Genomic DNA, 18,668 nt, shown 5'->3' with positions numbered 1-18,668 from the left:
GACTGTGTCTCTTTAAGATGAAATTCCTATAGTCAGTGATCTTTTGGCTGTTGGTTGTTTTTCTTCAAGTTCACTTGGTTTGATCACGTTTAAAAAAAAAAATCTTGTCTTCATAGTTTCCCATTTCTAACATGGTTGATTTGTTTAATAAAGGTATCAGAAAAGTAGTTTTATAAACTAAATTATGACTTCTGTTCAGAAGTACATTAATAGGGATTATTTTCTTTAGGACTGCTAGATGAGCCAAGAGCAAAGGAGGGTGCTTTGTGTTACAGTAAATAGCAGCATGGCTGGACCTACTGAAGAAAAGCTGTTGGAGACAATCTGTAGGAAAGCAGGCCATAGAAGAAAAACTAAGGAATATGTTGAGGAGGGAAAACTCAGTAAGAAGGAGGATGAGTAAAATTTAAGATAAATAAGGAGAAAATAATCACACACTTTCCTATATTTTATCTAATGGTAGGCTTTTTGCTCCCTGTTTACTTCTCTCTTAATACCTTAGTGCTAATCAATACAAAACAACAGTTATTTGAATTTTTCCTGCTGCACAAATTATAACTTTTCATATAGTTTTATTTTGTTTTATTCTATAAAGAGTTTTTCTTTAAAAATCAACAACCTAAACATCTCCTTTTTTAGGGCCAAATTCCTCATAGAAAATATGCTGAAAGTTCTTTCAGTCCTAAGAATTGTCAAAAGACTGGAAAGTCACATTCTGCCTCAATGGTACAAACAGAAACATAGTAGTAGCACAGGCAATTAATAGCAGCTTTTACTCATTTACCGTAATTAACATAACATGAGTAAACACACATACACACAGAACATATATATGTGTGTGTGTGTATTTAAAAGTATATGTAACATTAATGTTGTTCAGGGTTACACAGTCTGACACACACAAACTTTGAGTGGCAGTCTACAAGTTGTCTTCATGTTGTCTTGAATGAATTTATAGTTTCTTTTCATGTATAGCTTGCATATGAGCTAATTTTGTGGAAGCCAAAAGAAAAATGCACATGGATATGTAAAAAACTGGAGTTCGGACCATGCTGTGGGAGCTCATTAATGATTCAGAATGGTTGGTTTCAGTTTTCCCTCCTTCCTTTCACAAGGCAAAATCCAATCAATAGTTTATTTTTCAAGGTCAGAACTGCTACTTGGTGTCTGTCCTTCTCACAAGCCTTGCCCAGTCATAGGAGTGTTTTGGAAGATTTAATTACTATTTTATTCGAGATTGTCGTCAATAACTGTTAACATAGCTGGACTCGGACAGAAAGTCACATTATTACTGGGGAGGGCTCTGCTCTGATCCAGCTACAAGGGTGCTGCTTTTGTGAACAGCATCATGCCAGGCATGAAAGGGGCCTTTTCCCTGCCATCCTATCTCCAGTAATATTGTGGTTGTATTTTGGACAGGAAAGATGTTAAGCAACTTTATGTATCAATTATTTGATTTTGCAAGATTTGTAAAATAGAGTTGAATTTGACAAAATTTTCTATCTTTGCAAGGCAAAGTTTGTTTCCATTGCATGGGCAATGATACATCTTAATGTATTGTTTTGTTTTCTAAAGCTGCAAGTGAAATATATATTTTAAAAAATATTAATATGGTTTTAGTCTGCCTTTTTTTCTAGATTTTTGATAAATTTCTTTTCCCTTATTTAGAACTAAGTTCAGTGTAGGCTAAGTAAATGCATTACATGCTCATTAACTAACCTCACTTCCTGAAGTTATATTGTAAATCCTAAGGGAAGTACCAGATCCAGTATTTTAGTTGCAGTAAAGGAAACAATGCTCCTTTAATGGCAGTGGAAATATTTGTCCCTGTAAAATATCTTTCCTGTCTTGAGAAATATCATAAACAGTGAGAAATACAGAAAAATATTTTAATATCTTTTGTTTAGAATTCTGTTGGAGTATTCTCTCAGCCAAGCATTTTCTTTCTGAATAAGCTGCCAAAATAGAGCTTTGATGCTTTGTCTAGAAGCAACAAGACTGTGAATCTTTCCTTAAATGCTTCAGTTTTCACAAAGACATCATACAGCTTTACAGTGTCTGCATTTTGAAAAATAAATTCTGTGACTTTAAAGTGATGTTTAAGATCTGTTAACTTGAGTAGAATGAGCTGAATGTATTTGCAGGAGCTAAAAATTTTTGTCTAGTATAATTTTTGTGTTGGCTAAAAAATAATAAATAACATTCAGGCCATCACCTCTTCCTTTTCCTGCCTTTTAGGAAAATCTGGACAAGGTAAAGGTCAAAAGTCATTACAGAGTTCAGAGTTATCATAATAATTCCGGAAGCAAGCTTCTGGAGCTCAGCTTTATTATAGAATATTATGAATTTAATCACACTTGTTGAACATGATGGATCCGGATTTGCTGTTGATCATAATCCCGAATCAGTCAAAGAATGTCCACAGTTCGCTTTGCTCTTTCCACTGACACAATATTTAATATGGCCTAAGTGAATTCTTTATATATTCTATTGATTTTATGGTGTTCATAAAATGCTAGTAATAGAAAATCTGTTTCTATTGCTGGTTTTTTTTTTAATGTTAATGCAATTTCCAAGGAATAAGCTCTTCAGTGACTCATATGAAATATGTTGGAGGGAGTTTGTATGTACATATATATATATAAATGTGCAGTTACACAGATTTTCAAGTGGTATAATTTAAATAGATTATTTAAATTGAGCCTTGCCATTTGGCTGGGATTTGCTTTTTTATATTTTTTTTTATTTTTAGATGTTTGTCCCTACATTGAATTTATAACCTATGTCCAGATCTGCTGGCTGCAGATCTGCTGCCTTTGCATGCGAAATTAATCTTTTTTCACGTTGCAAAGAATATTCAGCACTGAATTTGCAAAAAATTCTTCTGTCCACATTTGTGTGATCTCAGCCACTTGCTGAGTACCTTGGAGTAGAACAGAGGGAGATTTGGATTCCTGCTGTTTGGCTGCATGGGTACCTCCTGCCTTCAGCAAGGGAGCAGCAGGTTCTCTGGCACAACACGGGGCACTTGCAGAAGCTTTGGGCAACACAAGTTGGTTGTAGGTTACTCTCAGTTCTGGGTGTGAGAAGTAGCACCAGGTGCTGAGCAAGCTGTTTCAATGTTAGGTAGTAGGGGGTTTGCCTCTATGTGATACCCATCAAAAGCAAAAGTCCTGGACAAAACCATAAGCACCGAGTAAAAAAAAAATGCTTCATGCACTATGACCAAGCCTTGACTCTGACTTTTGTGCAGATTATTAGTACCACAAGTTTGTCTTTGCAGGCCAAGAATATACACAAGAAGAATTTAGCCAGTGACTGAAGAATATCTCCTTGCTGCTTATCATAAAGATGATCTTGCAATTTTTAATAAATATTTTTAAGAGATGTGTGCTTCTATAGCTCTAAACACATGCACAGTTTATGTCTGGTAGAATCCGGTCCAAAAAATACCAATAATCTCATGTTATAGATGGTTATGGGTGATAAATGTGAAATGAGAACAATCTAAAAATATCACAATGGATGTTTTCTCTTCTGCAGTGTAGAAGGAAAAATAAAGCAATTGATGTGGAAATAGAAACTTAAAAACTAGTAGCATTGGCAATTGCAAACCAAACTCTTGGCATTAATTGCATTAATGGTAATGCATTCCATTCCAGTTCATGGTGAAGTAAAAGGAGTTGGTCTGGTAGATCAAATATGGCTTTCATTGCAAGACTGCGACAATGAAGGTGAGATAATAAAGCTATTCAGACTAACCTGTAAAGAATGTTATTAAATAGACCTGATTAATTACTTATTCTTAGAACAGATGTCACTATAAAATACTACATATGTTTCAGTCATTTTTTCAGGATGCATGTATCCTGTTATGTATAGTTGTGTATACATGGATACATACATTTTTGTTCAAAAAAATATACATGCAGTCAAAATTGTGAATAATTAATGATGCATATAATGTTCCCTTATGAATCTGGGAAATTAATGTCAGGGCTTCGAACAGAACTTGAAAGCGATTTCTTTTCTATTGAAATATTTGAAAAATTGGAATGGTGTAAATAAGCATGTGAAAACATAAGTTGCTGTCCTGGTTTGCTCATTACATATACATTGTGAAGCAACTGTTACGAATCCATTGGTGCAAGCAAACCTAGCTGTGTATCCAGGGAAATGTTGCAAATCTTGTGTTTTGACTTAGGCTTGTGTGTGGTTTGGGTGGGGTTTTTTAAAGTTTTTTGCCATTTTTTCAATCAACATCTTATTTTCCAGTCCAGGCAAGAGTAAAATCACAAAAGCTCTCAAGTACCTTTAATGCATTTTTCTGACAGAATGTCAAAAAATTGCTTTGTGTTCCATCAATAGTAATTCATGGCAACACGCCTAAATAATTACCATTGGCCAAGTGCCACACTTCTGGGCCCTACACTAACAAATACTGGTACAATCATTTTGAAAATTATATATTCAGTTGTAATAATAGCATGCATCTCACATAACTGACTCACCTCTTCCAATTAACTTCATGTAATCAGAAATAACTTAGTCCTGCATTATCCCTTAAGTGGTCTCTCTGGACTGTAGTCACAGTGTGTGGTTTGCATATACTGTATAATTTGACTTGATTCTGGGGCAGTGCACAGCACTCTTTGAGGTTACCTGTAATGGCATTAAAGCCACTGGGATTAGGCTATGTTCTCTGGCCCACAGGGAAAGGCATAGATTGTACCCACAGGTTTAAAACAACCTTCTCCCTCATTCCTCAAGTAGGATGGCCCTATAAGTACTTGAAAAAAATTTTTGAGACCTTCTCTCCTTTGAAATGTACTGGAACATTTTATAGGAGAATGCCGTTTGTCTTAGGTCAAAATAGTAACTTACTTTAATATAGATTAAATAATTGTGAATAAAAGAAAAGAAGATACACCCCTGCATATTTTTATTTACTGGCAAATATGTGCCCTGAACCTCTTTGTCTTTGAAGTCTTTACCTTAGCACATGGGCCTGGAAGCAAGTAGTCTTGCACATACCATTTACACCAGAGAGATTTTGGCATGTTAACTACTGTTTGGATTTTCTTGTATGTCTGTTCCACGTCATCTTGTGTGTCTGAATTCACATGGTTAGTCAGGTATGAAAGGGTCACTCAAGCTATAGTTTGCAGTAGCCTTGCTCCATGTAAGTCTCGAGTTTATTTTTTGGGGGGTGGCTGGGGACATGGGAATGAGATGGAAACCCTGTCTTACGAAAGGAAGAAAGGCAGGTGGATGGAAACCCTGTCTTACGAAAGGAAGAAAGGCAGGTGTTAGCACTGTTGCTGGTTCTTTGTGCAGTGGCTGTAGCAGAAGTGCAGAAAACCACCTTGGCCAATACCAGCAGCATCATGGCCAAAGCATTGCTGGTTCCATGTTCTCCTGACCTGCAGTTGCTGCAGGCTGGAACCTGTTTAGTTTTTGGATCCAAAAACTAGGCCTTCTGTTTGCCTGACCAAAGAAGAGTCAGGTGTATTGGTATGCCTACTTATTGATTGAAAAGTCAGTTTGACTGTGAAGACTGAGTACTCTGCCTTTCTTGGCGCCTTTAGGGAAAGCATCAATCCTAAGGAAAAGCATCAATCTCTCTTCTTTCAGATGAAATATTGTTTATTTCAAATGCATTTCAAGCATTTTGTTAACCTTAATACATGTACAACAATATTCTTTGTGTAGAAAGAGGGAAGTTCGGGAGGCTCACCTCAGCAATGTTACAGTGATAATTGAGCAATAGAAATACTCCTTTCCTGGTTCTGTCTCTACAAAGTTATATGACAGTAATATGCTGGAGAGTGGTTTTACTTGACCTGGTAACAGGACAGGAGTTAGGGTTTCACTTGCACAGAAAGGGAAAGGATGTTTCTATTTCTGTTTAAAGACCTTGGAAATTTCTGTTCCTAGTGTGTCAGTGGTAGCCAGCACTCTTTGGCTGACAAAGAGTATTCAGACAGAAATTCAAATTTATATAACATATATGGCATCCTGTGTGCCAGATGTGGGTGTAAACCCATGCACTCCACTTGCAGGAATACATTTTCAAATAAGAGAACAGTCTTATTCATTGATTTGCTAATAGCCTGCTCTGGCAGCTATGGCAATTACACATGGTATCTATTATAGATTCACGTCTCATTTATTTGATGTTAACTAAATTTATAATTACATAGTATCACTTAGTAAAATTGTTTGCTTTTACTATAAAGTGTGTGGGTCTACAGGTGGTAGTAATACAGGCAGAATTAGCACATTAAATGCACGTGATTTGTTGCATCAAAAGGGTGCTGTAAGAGGTAGAACTCATAAATAAAATGAGTGGAAACTTCCCTTTTCCCAAGACCACTTTCTTTCTCCTTTTCTTTGTATATCCTGCGAAGAGTGCTTCTTTGAATGGAGAACCATTTTGTGTCCATGCAAAACTGAGAACAGAGTAAAGCAAACCAAGGCTAGACTGGAGTAAGTGCACGTGGTTTTCACAATGGCTCCAAGTAGATGGGATTTGGAAGATTAAAATTGCTTCAATTAGTACAGTTTTGTGCTAATGTTCTCCGTCTTCTGTATTGAGGAAGGATTCCAATATACTGTAATATCCAGGGAGAAAGAAAAGATAATGGTGCCTTGAAATAGGTGCAGGACCTGAATGCACATTCTTCAAACTGCCTACAAGTGTATACAAAACTTCAAGATGACTTTTCAGGAATGCAAAACCAGGCCTCGAGGTTCAGGAGGAAACATACTGTGCCTCATCCTTCACCACCCTCAAAGGCCATGTGTTACTGCAGAGGACTGTTTTAGCTAAGCTTCAGTGGACAGCAACTTGAAGGTTGTCTCCTTCCCATTCTGTGGCATTGGATTTGTGGTAAGAGATAACTAGTGAAATTCGTTTGCTCTTTTGTCTTTTTCCCTTGTGAAAGCCAGGGGTGACTGGTCACCAACTGAGTGTAACTCCATTCACCAACACTCTGTGGGCCCAGCTATCCAGATGGTTTTTAACCCTGAGAACAGTGCACTCATCCAAGCCATGAGCAGCCAGTTTCTCCAGAGAGTGCTGTGGGTGGGAAATGCTTTTAAAGGCTTGACTAAAGTACAGGCAGACAACATCCATAGTCCTTCCCTCATCCATCAAGTGCATTGCCTTGTCATAGATGTAGACCAGGTTTGTCAATCAGAACCAACATCTCATAAACACATGCTGTGTGGGCCTGATCACCTATGGTACCTACATCTTAAGTTTTCAATCAAGAGAGAACTTGTGGGGTGAAATATTTGAGCTGGGGTGAAATATTTGAGCCATTATTGTAACAAAATGGGGCAGTGATCTCTGGTTCTGGACTTAGAAGCCTGCAGAAGATGGAGGAAGAAGAGATGCACAGAAATCACATACTTTATCTTCATGTAGCATAATATTAATGGGACTAGCTAGAATTTGGCTCTTGGTTGTTTGCTGTTAGTCCATCATCTTGATCATTGATCACAATCAAGATAATGATGAGTTTTTTTAAAGAAAAAATTTTAATTGCTGTGTGAAAGTACTTGATTAGTAGTGACTGTAAAAGAAGGCAGTTGAAATTAATGAAGTAAAGAAACCCCATTTCGTTTTACTAGAAGCACTGGGTGATTATGAGATGCACCTTTTAAGAGTTGTTCAGATTTCACAGACACAAGGTAAAATGTCATAGCAAGGAAGATGAAGAATTGCTCAATAACAGCTGTGAGGACAGTAATAGATCAAAGGTGCTAATATTGTGGTAAGGGAACAGTAAGCAAAATAATCCCATTATAAATGAACATAAGTGATACAGTTCCATAACTCCTATTGCACTGTAACAAGTACTGCTATTTCCCTAATTTGTATATAAAAACTCTCTTTCCAGCTCTTATTAAAAGGTCATATACTGAAAATGCAGAATATTTGGAATTACTCAAGATAACTGGATGGTAGGGTTGTCTTCAACATTTGGGTAGAGACAGAATGGTTTCAAAATTGACAGTGATTCTCTTTTTCAAAGGGGTAAGACATAATTACGCTGTGTCTTTCAAGTTGTCTGATCTTCCTTGTGGCTGTAAACTGACACTTGTCAAAATTGTAGCTGTGTAGTAGCATTTCTGCATTTTACATGCATACCAGTGAATGCATTTAAGCACAAATTCTAGGGATGTCATAAGGTAAAGGACCTTCTTTCCTAAGAGCTTTGACTTTTAAAGTACTTGCAGGAAGCTTTGAGAAAGCATCCCTTGATTTATTGATTGATCTCTCAGGCATACGGCGTTTCATGCAAATGAACTGTAAAATAACCCGCAGATATCCATTTATTAAAATGTGTATGCAAATAGTAATTGCTACACTCTTTCCTGTGAGTTGGGTTTCTACTAATGCACATATTCTGTAGTTCTGTGGGGAGCTGTTTATGCCGGGTTCTGTTTCAGTGTCTGAGCCGTTGCTTATTCACACTCTCTCTTTTTTCCTTTAACTGTCCCTGAATTAGAAGCTCTGTAAAATATATGTACTGGCTGTCTCTGAGTAATGGTGGTTTGAGCTTCAGTTCTTAATGTCCTTGACTGACTAATCAATAGAAAGCAAAACAACTGCAGCACGAGCAGCAGTACTGGAAAAGGAAACTTCTGTTGGATATTGCCCTGGAAGTCATGAGGGTAATGACTCTCATTGAGAAAGATAAAATATTTTCTCCTTCAAGAGTGCAGAGCACAAATGTTTTCTTTTCTGCTGCCTGCTTGGAAAATTAGCATCATATCCAATGCATCATACTGGGAAATAAAATCAAAAGTCAAGATCAAACTAAAGAAAAAGAGATTAAGATATTAAATGATCCTTATTAACAGTGTAGAGGATTGTTAACACAAAATATTTTTGGTTTCTAAAATGTTGAGTAAAAAGGTCCAGTTTTATCTTCTCTTATTTCTAACTTCTTTTACACTGAGAACAGCTTTATGAGATTCTATACCTAAGTATGTGTAATTCTGTTTGACCTCCATTCTTATTTCATAAACTTCTAGATTAATGAAACAAACAATTAAATAGTTTGAATACTGGCTGCAATACTGACACAGATGACTACACTTTTATTATGCTTATTTGGAAATCTAGTACAGGTGGAAGCATCCATAAAATTACAAGCCATGTATCATTATCTGTGGAGCATAAATTTAGACATTAGATGAAGAGACAGTTATAGTAGAAAAGAAATCTTTATAAGATACTGTATATTTTGAAGAAAGTTTTTAGCTTTGGGTTACTGTAAATAGTCCTGAGTTTAATATGATTGTGTGCTACCGTCCTGTTATAAGTAATTAGAGCATATAGAGGGTCAAATTTCTTTATCTTGATGTAACTTCATGGGTCAGACTATTAAGTCTCTTCTGGTCCTAGTTTTCCCATTTACTAAGTAAATTTGGTTACAGGAAAACTGGATCAGTAAATAGACACTAATGTTGAATTCAGCTACAGAATTTTCTGTGAATTCCTGGCCCCCAATAAGTCGATTTTTTTGTCTTCTATACATGGTTTTATCATTAGGTTAAAAAAGTAATATTTATGCTTGTCATTAGAGCTCTTAATTATATGAATTAAAATTAAAAATATGGTCTTAGTATTTCATCAGGTAAAAACTATTTTTAGATGAAAGAAAAAAATTGTAGTGAATGTTTATATTTTTGTGCTCTGAAACAAAAGGCAGTATTGAGACTGGTGTGTGTAAAATCTGCAAAATCCTATGAAATGGTAGGTATTTCTTCAGAGAATTTTATCTTCTGCTGTTGTGTAGGCATTGCTCTAAGACATTATTCTTCCTTGTGCAACAAAAATTCGGCAAAAGCTATCCAGGAGTCTCTTCTCACTTTCCAACAAAAGTTAGGTGACATTTTGTTCTGATTTTGCCACAGCATTAGCCAGCACTGCTCTTTGAAGCAATGGCTCAGATCCAAGAAGCAAATAGAACTAGGAATAAATGGTTTCATTTTCTTTCCTTCTTGAAACAAGAAATTGACAAATTTTGTAAGACTCCTTTTTCAGTAATACAGCTGCATCTTACCTTAGCCTTCCTCCCTTCCAGTCATCAGCTTGAACTTTCTCCATAGGAATCACAGTTCATGTAAAAAGAATGAAGAGATACATGCCATGTATGCTCATTTAGTCCACATTAGAAAAAGTAAAATGTGCATTGATTTTTGATTCAAATGCTTTGTTTAGATCAATGCCACAAACAATATTCTGAATAAACCTTATGCAAACCTTATGCAATATTTTACACTTGATGAAGAGAGAATATGGGATGAGACTTAATGTCATAGAAAGTTTCAGTTGTTCAGCACTTCTTTTCCTTGTACTTTCCCTTGAATGATTTGGTTTACATACATGGTGTCCAAATTTACATAACTCATATGTAATGACATAATTGGCAAGTGGGATGTGAGTATATATAAAAAGTTTTATATTCAGTTATGTCATAATTATGGGAAACATTTATTTAGACAGTGTATGTCAGGTTGTTAATGACTAAGAAAGACTGACTTCAGAGCTCCAGTTTGTTACAACTCATTGAAATATAGTATTTCAAGGCCTGTTGGAGCAAGAAGGATTTTAGGCAACTAAAATTTAGCATCTTGCTTTGTGAAGAAAGTTCAGAAGATTACCATCATGTAACATTTTCCTTCCTGAATGACTTAGGTGGTGGCTTGTAGGGAACATAACCAGTGAGAAGGAGTGTGATTGATATTTTTGGGATGGGTAGAAATTGAGTCCATGAATGTGCAACTACCTCAAGAACAGACATTTTCCCAAATACGTGAATTAGATGTTATGATGCATATGATGATACAATGCCATTGACTGCTCAGTTTTTTGTTGTGTGCTGGTTGAAGAAGAGATGGGAAAAAAAATGGCTTCTTTATATTTAAAAATGGTCATATTTAAAGGCTCCTTTTTCAAAATCACTACAGTAGGTATAAAGGTAGGGGGTTTGCTGTTATACTTTTCCTTTCATGCTTTCCTCTCTAATGAATCAAAAAGCTGGGAACAGTTAGTTGGTGGCATTTCATCCAGCTCCCAATCACAGTAAACTCTCAGAACAGCACAGATCATCCAGTATCTGAGATACAGGTCTGCAAAGCTCATGAGATGGTCAACTGTGGTACTTCTAGAAAGTAGGATTAAAAAAAAGTCCTCACTGGTAGCTCAACCAGATCCTTATTAATAATATAATTCAAACTACTCTTTCTATTAAGTAGTTAGGCTTAAATTTGATGTTCCCAAAATAGTGTACTCCAGATTCTTTATGATGTTTGTTTAAAGACTAGTAATTAATTCAGTGCTGATTTCAAAGCTTTTTGAATGAAGAACTGCTATTGGAAGTAAAGTTATCACATTTTAAACTACTTATTATTTTCTTTACTGTCTTGGACAAATTTGCATTTCAGAGAGACAGATACATAATGTTCCTTTAAAGGATGAATGAAATTCTGTCATTCCTTGTACAGGGAAGATGAATAGTTTTTTTCCTGTCTTCCACTTTCATTTTGACGTTCTTTTATTTTTATTCTTTAGTGTACTTTCCTCTGCAAGTCTGAGTGGCAGCTTATATAACAGCAGTGTACTTTTAAAACTAATATTAAACTCAGAATCTGGCACCTCAGCAGCAATTCAACCCAAAATGAAGCTTTCCCTCAACCTGCCTAACTGACTCCATTTGAACTCTGAGAAGTCAAATGGGAAGTTGGCATCCCATTTAGGAATCATCTTCTAAATATCTACTGCCCATAATATTTTGCCTTTGTTAGCTCAGTGTCTCCAAATAGTCAGAGATCCAGTATACAAATGAAGTTTTGTTTTTTAAAGCGCTTCTGTTCAGTTTCTGCATCTTTATATTTGTCCTGTTTCCTTGCTGCATCGTCCCACTCTGCCCCACTCCCCACAATTATTTTGTATTCATATATCCTTTTCTATGTACTGCACCTGGTTTCTTTCCTTGTTTCAGTGATTAAACACTAAAAAAAAGACTCTCGTCTTATTTTCACTTTTCTCTTTCTTTTACCTTTTCCCTTTCTTTCTTTTTTTTTTTTACTCCTTTCTGTTACTTAGTTTTTTCCTTAAAATAAATTTTTATTGTGATTTATTTTTCTGCCTTCAATAGGAATTGCAGGACTTCCTTCCCCTTGTGAACTTCTTTACTCCTGTAGACTGCTCAGTCATAGGTCTGAGGATTCTCCCATAATGGTTGTTTTAGGTGCCGCTGTTGGTTAGCAGGATTACTAAAATACACACAAATGCAACTAAGAATATAGAATAATAGAATCACTTTAGTTGAAAAATATCTTTAAGATCATCAAGTCCAATCATTAACTTAACACTACCAAGCCCACCATTAAACTATCTCCCTAAGCATCTCTGGTGGTTTACAAAAACACATCAGCTTGCCTTCCTTAAAATAGTTGTACCACCTTCCCCACACCCCTAGCCCTCCATCGTGACTTATAGTGTGAAGTTTGCAGTAGTTGTAAGAGATCTGGTTTGTAGCTCTATTTTACCTGTGTACTGTACACTAAATATTAGTTCACTAGTTGGCAACTTCTCGAATTAAAATTCAGAGGTGTCTTAAAACATAGCAATATGATTTCACTCTGACTGCAGCAGACCAGGTAAGGAATAATCTAAGAGACAAAAAACCTTTCCCTTGCAAGGATTTGCTCTTGTGTTAAAAGTGTGGTATAAATGTGTGTTTTTATGTAAATACATATACGTGTCCTTTGTCTTAAGTTGCCAAGAACATATGCAATCTCCCATATTTAAGAAAGCAAAATTCCAGGAGAGGTCTGAACGACTTAGGAAATTCATGAGAAAAGTAGCACCCATGCAGTAGACTTAATTGTAGACTACTAAAAACCCCGATGATATTACTCCTTTTCTAACCTATAACTTCTAAATATCCTTCAGATAATTGCTTACTGTTCTGAAATGAGGCTTTCTTCAACTGATACTCTATTTTTGTCTGTGAATTAGCAGGTTCCTTTGGGGTTTTTTGGCACCTTACATGAGACATTAATAACTGTTACAAAGAAAAGGCATTTTGCCGCACAAATGTGGGATTGTACAAAGCTAGCAAGTTCATCATCTGTATGTGTGATTACCTACTTCTAGGGTAGAAACAAACAAGAAAATGCAATGCACATGAATTAGTCATTGCTACTGACATTGAAATTTAACTTTTCTTGAAGCTGATAGTCCAAGTCCTATTCATTGAAAGCAAATAAAGATTTGGCTCTGAATTGTTTAGATTTCTGTGGAATATCGGTAAGCTTTCAGTCTTCACAAACACTTGTTATTAAAACAAGACTAAAAAGCCCAAAAAACAGACAAAAACTACTATTGAAGTTTACATTTGCTGACTAATAGTAAAACTCTCACATGTGTTTTTTTCAAATGTTATTAGAACAAGTAATGGTGGCTGTCAACAGTGATGTACATAATAACTCAGCTGCATCAGATAACAACAGACTAGGTAAGGCAATGCTGTTCTAGGAAGTTTTTGTGCCATTAAGTCAGCTAGCTGAACTCCACGCAGGACCCTATGTAGCTTTTTAAAAAAATTCTTGTCCTTAGCCAGTTAGGTAAATTTTGGGGGGTAGATTTGTCCTTCATCTCAGACCAGAACGCGTCCTGGGGATTTTAATGTATTTCAATGTGCTATCATATTTAGTTGTTGATTCTTAAGTTCCTCTTGATATTTAAATACAGTTAATTTTAAGATAATTGACTAATATTTCTCCCAGCTCCACATTTTTCTGCCATTACAGAGGCAGTTAATGCCACTAAGGGCAGCAGCCTGTTCAGAGCAGGCAGAAAGAATGATGTGCACAAAGCTAAGGTGTGAAACAAAAGTTAGAGAGGATCCTGGTACTTAGAATAAGTCTATGGCATAGTGGGGTACCATGCAAGTAATTGGTGTACCAAACTAAAGGCAGAGAACTTGATTGTGCACATTGGGCTGTTCACCATCAGCCTTGGCACAAGGCAGAGCACCTGGCTGAGGTTTTTCTAACCCATACATAGCACAGTCCCTGATTGGAGAATTCTAGACTTACTGCATTACAGCTCCATCTGAGTTTGTTGATATGTTAAAGACAAAGAAATAGCACATGTTATACATTTTTATTTAACAAATAAAATCTTTAGCCACAAGATAGAGGTGATGTCATCATTTTCATAAATTCATTCACAGTTTTAATCTAATTTATGTATGCTTTAAATGCTTCTTATGTGTATGTGTTTGATTGTCAAGTATTCATTTGTGTTTGGTCTTTTTTATTGATTTTTCTTTGACTTTTTTTCTTTTTTTAAGCATGATTTCTCACACTTTATTTTGTTTTTTTTAGGTTTTGTTTTATTTCATAAGATCCCACTGGATGGGTAAATGAAATAAGGAAAAAGATGAGAGAGGGGCTGTTGAGCTTGGAATCTGTGTGCTGCACTGTAGGGAGTGGACAGTGTTCTTGCCCAGTGAAGTGCCACCTCCCTTGGATTTCTCTTTTAAACATTGGTTATGTTTGGAGAACTATAGTACATTCAAATCAGTAGTTGTTTTTCCAAGAGCAGGGAAAGGTGAAGCCCTGAGGCAGCTAAAAAATCTCAAGAAACTCCAGAAATAAGCTACCAGACTCTTTCCTATTGCCTTTTCCTCACTGTGTCTTCCAAAATGACATTGAAATGAAATTATATTGTTTCCTCTGTCAAATTTTTTTCTGTTCGAACTTAACTGGAAAGATGATGTTTTTATAAATAATATTTATCAAAGGTGAACTGCAAAGCTGCTTTTATTTTAATGAATTAATGCCTCTGCAAAATTTCTACAATGCTTAGTTTGAGTGTGTGTGCAAGCTCACTGATTTCTGTGGAAATGCTCACATCCTTAAAGTTAAGTTCTTGTATATTTGCAGAATATGGTCTTAACTCCTGAAGCAGTAAATTGCAGAGCTGGCCCTGCAAATCTTATTATGTATGTGGTTCCACTGACTTTATCAGGAAGATGAGGAGTCTAAGTTATATACAGAAAGGTGGCAATATGGTTTGGTGTGTTTGGGTATTGAACCTGTTCCATCACTTAGACATTCAGTTAGGTTGTGCTTACTCAAGATAGTCCCTAAGTTTGAAAAAGCACACAAATCTGCCGTAGGCCAGAATGCTGATTCTGAGCCAAGAGCAAGAAGAACAATGGTATGTGGCTGGTCCTTCAGATGTAGACTTAGAGGCTTGTTTAACTGTTTGCATTTAACTATGAAGTATGCTTCAGAATGTGCTTCACTATACTGCAGAGAAGAGTCTACTGTAACAAGTAAAGCTAAATGAAGGCATGAGCACATTTCAAGAGTAGGGCTACATTTAGATATAGTACTAGAAATTAATTTTCATTTGATTTATGTATCAAATCCTGAGGGTCTACTTTGATCTTTTCCATTTAGGGAGTTTTAAGAAGTATGAAGTTTCAGGGTTTTTTAAACTGAGTTTTAGCTACAAAGAGTGAAAGACTAGTAGTGAAAGACCAAGGTAGATGCTTATGTTTCTGTGTATTCTGGTTAAATTTTTGGGATTTGTTTTGAATTTATCTCCTTACAACTATGTTTAATGAAATAGACGGTATTATTTTGTCCCTAATATATTTGCTTTTCATTGTTACCTGTTTGTAATTTCAGCCATTTTCACGCTTCCAATTTAATGCCTTTTCTTTTACTGCAGTCTTTTAAAGCCATACATCATTCCTCTCTTTCTACAGTACTGTATTGACTCTTTAATTCTATTTCTGTGTGTTTACTTTTTGCCTTCTGAGACTCTTAATCCTTCAACTTTTTTCTTGTGTTCTCTTGAGTCTGTTGCATTCAAGTTCTTTATCCCTGCTGTGCTCAAGTTTCAGAAATATCCTTATTAGTCAAGACATGCATCCACATTTGCATACTTCTAGCCCTATGTAGGGGAATACTTCCTTTCCCTTTCCACTAGTTAGAGAAGGGGAGATGCAGTTGCTAAAAATCTGTCCCAAAGCTGTATTCTGCTCCCCACATTAAAGAGGAGGACAGAGCTGGAAGTCTACTGATGCCTAGGAATCGTGTTGTCTTTGTCGCCCTGCACATACTGTGGTGATTTGGGGAGGGATGGCAGCAATTAAGGATATCCATCATAGTTCCTGTTTGAAGTTAGATGTCATCAAGTGTTCTGCTGTTCCTGAGAAAGAGTATTAGGAATGTCTGCCTTTTTTCTTCCCTAAGTCGGTGTCTTATAAGACATGGTGTTATTTTCCAGAGATCCTAACTTTCTCTTCTGCTTACTGACTCATTTTACCTTCCTTTTAATTATTTTTTTCTTGGACTTCTTGCTTATCCATGAATCCATGAGTCCTGTTGAAATAATATCTCATGTCATAAAGGTGGTTCTAAATCAGTAGACAATCATCTAGTGGCAACATTTGAACTAAAGTCAGTGGACTTACATCAAACGCATATTGGATCATGAGCAGACCTTGACCCAGTAGCCCAAATTCCAGCTTGAAGCTTGCTGGGACAAAGTTAGCGTATTTCAGTTATGTGTTCACAATTTATTGCTGAATTAATGAGGTGAGAATCTGAACCCTTTTCTTTTGGCAGGGAAAAAGCAAACTTGCAAAGCTGGAATTTGGCAGCTGACTTTTGAAATATTTAATTTTAAAAAGTAGTTATTTCTGATTCATAATATTTATATGCATAAATATGCACAGTTATTGATTGGGGATTTTACATAATTTTTTGTAATTTATTTTGTTGCACTTTGCAGTTCATCTTTATTGAATAGGGGTAGGTTTGACCTTCAAATGTTTCAGAATGTACTAACACAGTATTTTGGATTTTATGTAATCATGGAGGTACTTTAATAAACAACTGATCTATGCACCACTGAAATATATATATATATATATATTTTTATATCTGTATTGTAGAATATCCTTCTTACATATTTTGTACTACATTTTGTTAGACAGTACATTATTACTTGATGCAGATATTCACAGAACATTATGGATTACAGCACGTGATTTTTTACTAATAATGTCTTAGCACAGATGTTTAATGCTTGATGGAAAAAGACTACATGTTCCTAAAATGGTTTTTTTTCAGTATGTGGACAGAGCCTCTTAAAGCTAAGGGAGCTAAACTTTTTAACATGGAAATTATGATACCCACTAGCTTCTGTCTTTCAGCTTGATTGTAAGTGACATTGCTTGTAACTGTAGAGATTCTGATCTGCCCAAATGGTGTTGGTTTACAAAGGGCTCACTTAATTACAAATTCTTGACCTCCTTAAAATAAAATGAGACTGAAACTAAAAATCATACAGGAACCATTAACATGGTAAAAATTGATGAACATCCAGGATTTGACATTAAAAAGCTTTTATATTGTTTTACTGAGCAATAAAAAAGACTATGAAATGTCTAAAGGCAGAGTTGCTATTTTTTTCCGCTGTGCCAGACATGAAACTAAAATAAAAGCATATTTCTACAGTTCTGCTAGAAGGGGTTTATTTGTACTAGAATTTATTTTAGATAGACATTTAATATGCTCAGAGACATGTTGAGATAAGCTGTTGAGCAGTTTGATGGGCAGATTAGTTTGGGGCCCGGAGAGGAAGCACTGCTGGGGGTGTTTTGGTGTGAAGCAAGTCATGTCATCCAGTCTGTTAAATAAACCTGTTTCTGTTGAATGTGATGGAAGTTTGACCAGTGGCCAGGTCTGTGTTGCAAAGAAGTGCATTGTTCCCAGGCAGAGGTCAGAGCTGTGCTCGCTGCAGCTGCCTGTCATGAAAAGCGAGCTGGGAGCAGTTGCAAAATGTCTGTTCCTGGAGAAAGCTGTCTAGAGATTATCACTTTTTTAGTGGGAGTCCTGGAAGCTCACAGCCAGGGCAGACCGAGGCTGCTATGAGACATTTTCATGGCAATATTTGTCTTGACTATCGTAACCTGTGAAAGGCAGTCTTCATCCTTTCCACTGCCTTTGTCTACCAGCTGGACCTCTCCCAGGCAGCAGTGAGGCAAAACATGCATTTCAGTGCGAGTAACATCAAGATCCTTGGAAACAGCAGACAATGCCAAGAAAACCTGTGGACAGCTAGTGGAATACAATTTTACTTCTATAGTTCTTGTAGGGATTGCTTTTTCCTTTTTGACTGCTGGCAGAAGCACAAAAAATCCATTTTTTCCTAAGAAAGTAAGTTCCTAAGCCTGATTTTTTAAAAACTATAAAACACATTAAATTTTGCCATATGAAAATGACCCATACACTTCCAAGTGGCTCTTTAAACAGAAGCCTTCACACAAAGTTTGTCAATCCCTTTACCCAGCTGTCCATGTTGACAGCTAATCATCACCATGAAGGCCATCACTTCATTTGCATCTATTTTAATGCTTAAAAACTTGCAAATGGTTTGTAAAGTTGAAAGTTATATTCAAAGCTCTTTTCAATTCAGCCATTTTTTCCAGTTACAGTAACTATTATTGTTAACAATATGTTATTATTTGAAATAATTCAAAAGTTATTAGTAGACTGAGCAGCAAAGTATTTTGTTCATGTTTATTTCAAAAGAAAACCCCGAAAGCTTACGT

At 36.0% G+C, this 18,668-nt stretch overlaps 1 protein-coding gene across 3 annotated transcripts in view; it reads left to right on the top strand.

Annotated features, from left to right (window-relative positions):
* Positions 1-18,668, top strand: part of NTRK2 (neurotrophic receptor tyrosine kinase 2) — a 198,886-nt gene that overhangs the window by 76,195 nt on the left and 104,023 nt on the right. The window contains exons 12-14 of one of the 3 annotated variants that reach the window (XM_058823317.1): positions 3,663-3,734; positions 13,476-13,544; positions 14,419-17,473. The exons of 1 other annotated variant lie outside the window; for it this stretch is intronic. In XM_058823317.1, the coding sequence (XP_058679300.1) occupies positions 3,663-3,734; positions 13,476-13,544; positions 14,419-14,456 (179 nt within the window). In that variant the 3' untranslated portion in view covers positions 14,457-17,473. Of the gene's footprint in view, positions 1-3,662; positions 3,735-13,475; positions 13,545-14,418; positions 17,474-18,668 lie in introns of those variants that run through there. One more of the 3 variants, XM_058823318.1, reaches the window with a different exon arrangement.

This window comes from Ammospiza caudacuta, chromosome Z (genome assembly GCF_027887145.1).
Source record: "Ammospiza caudacuta isolate bAmmCau1 chromosome Z, bAmmCau1.pri, whole genome shotgun sequence".
In the NCBI taxonomy this organism is placed as follows: Eukaryota; Metazoa; Chordata; class Aves; order Passeriformes; family Passerellidae; genus Ammospiza; species Ammospiza caudacuta.
This window is presented reverse-complemented; position numbering and strand designations above follow the sequence as displayed.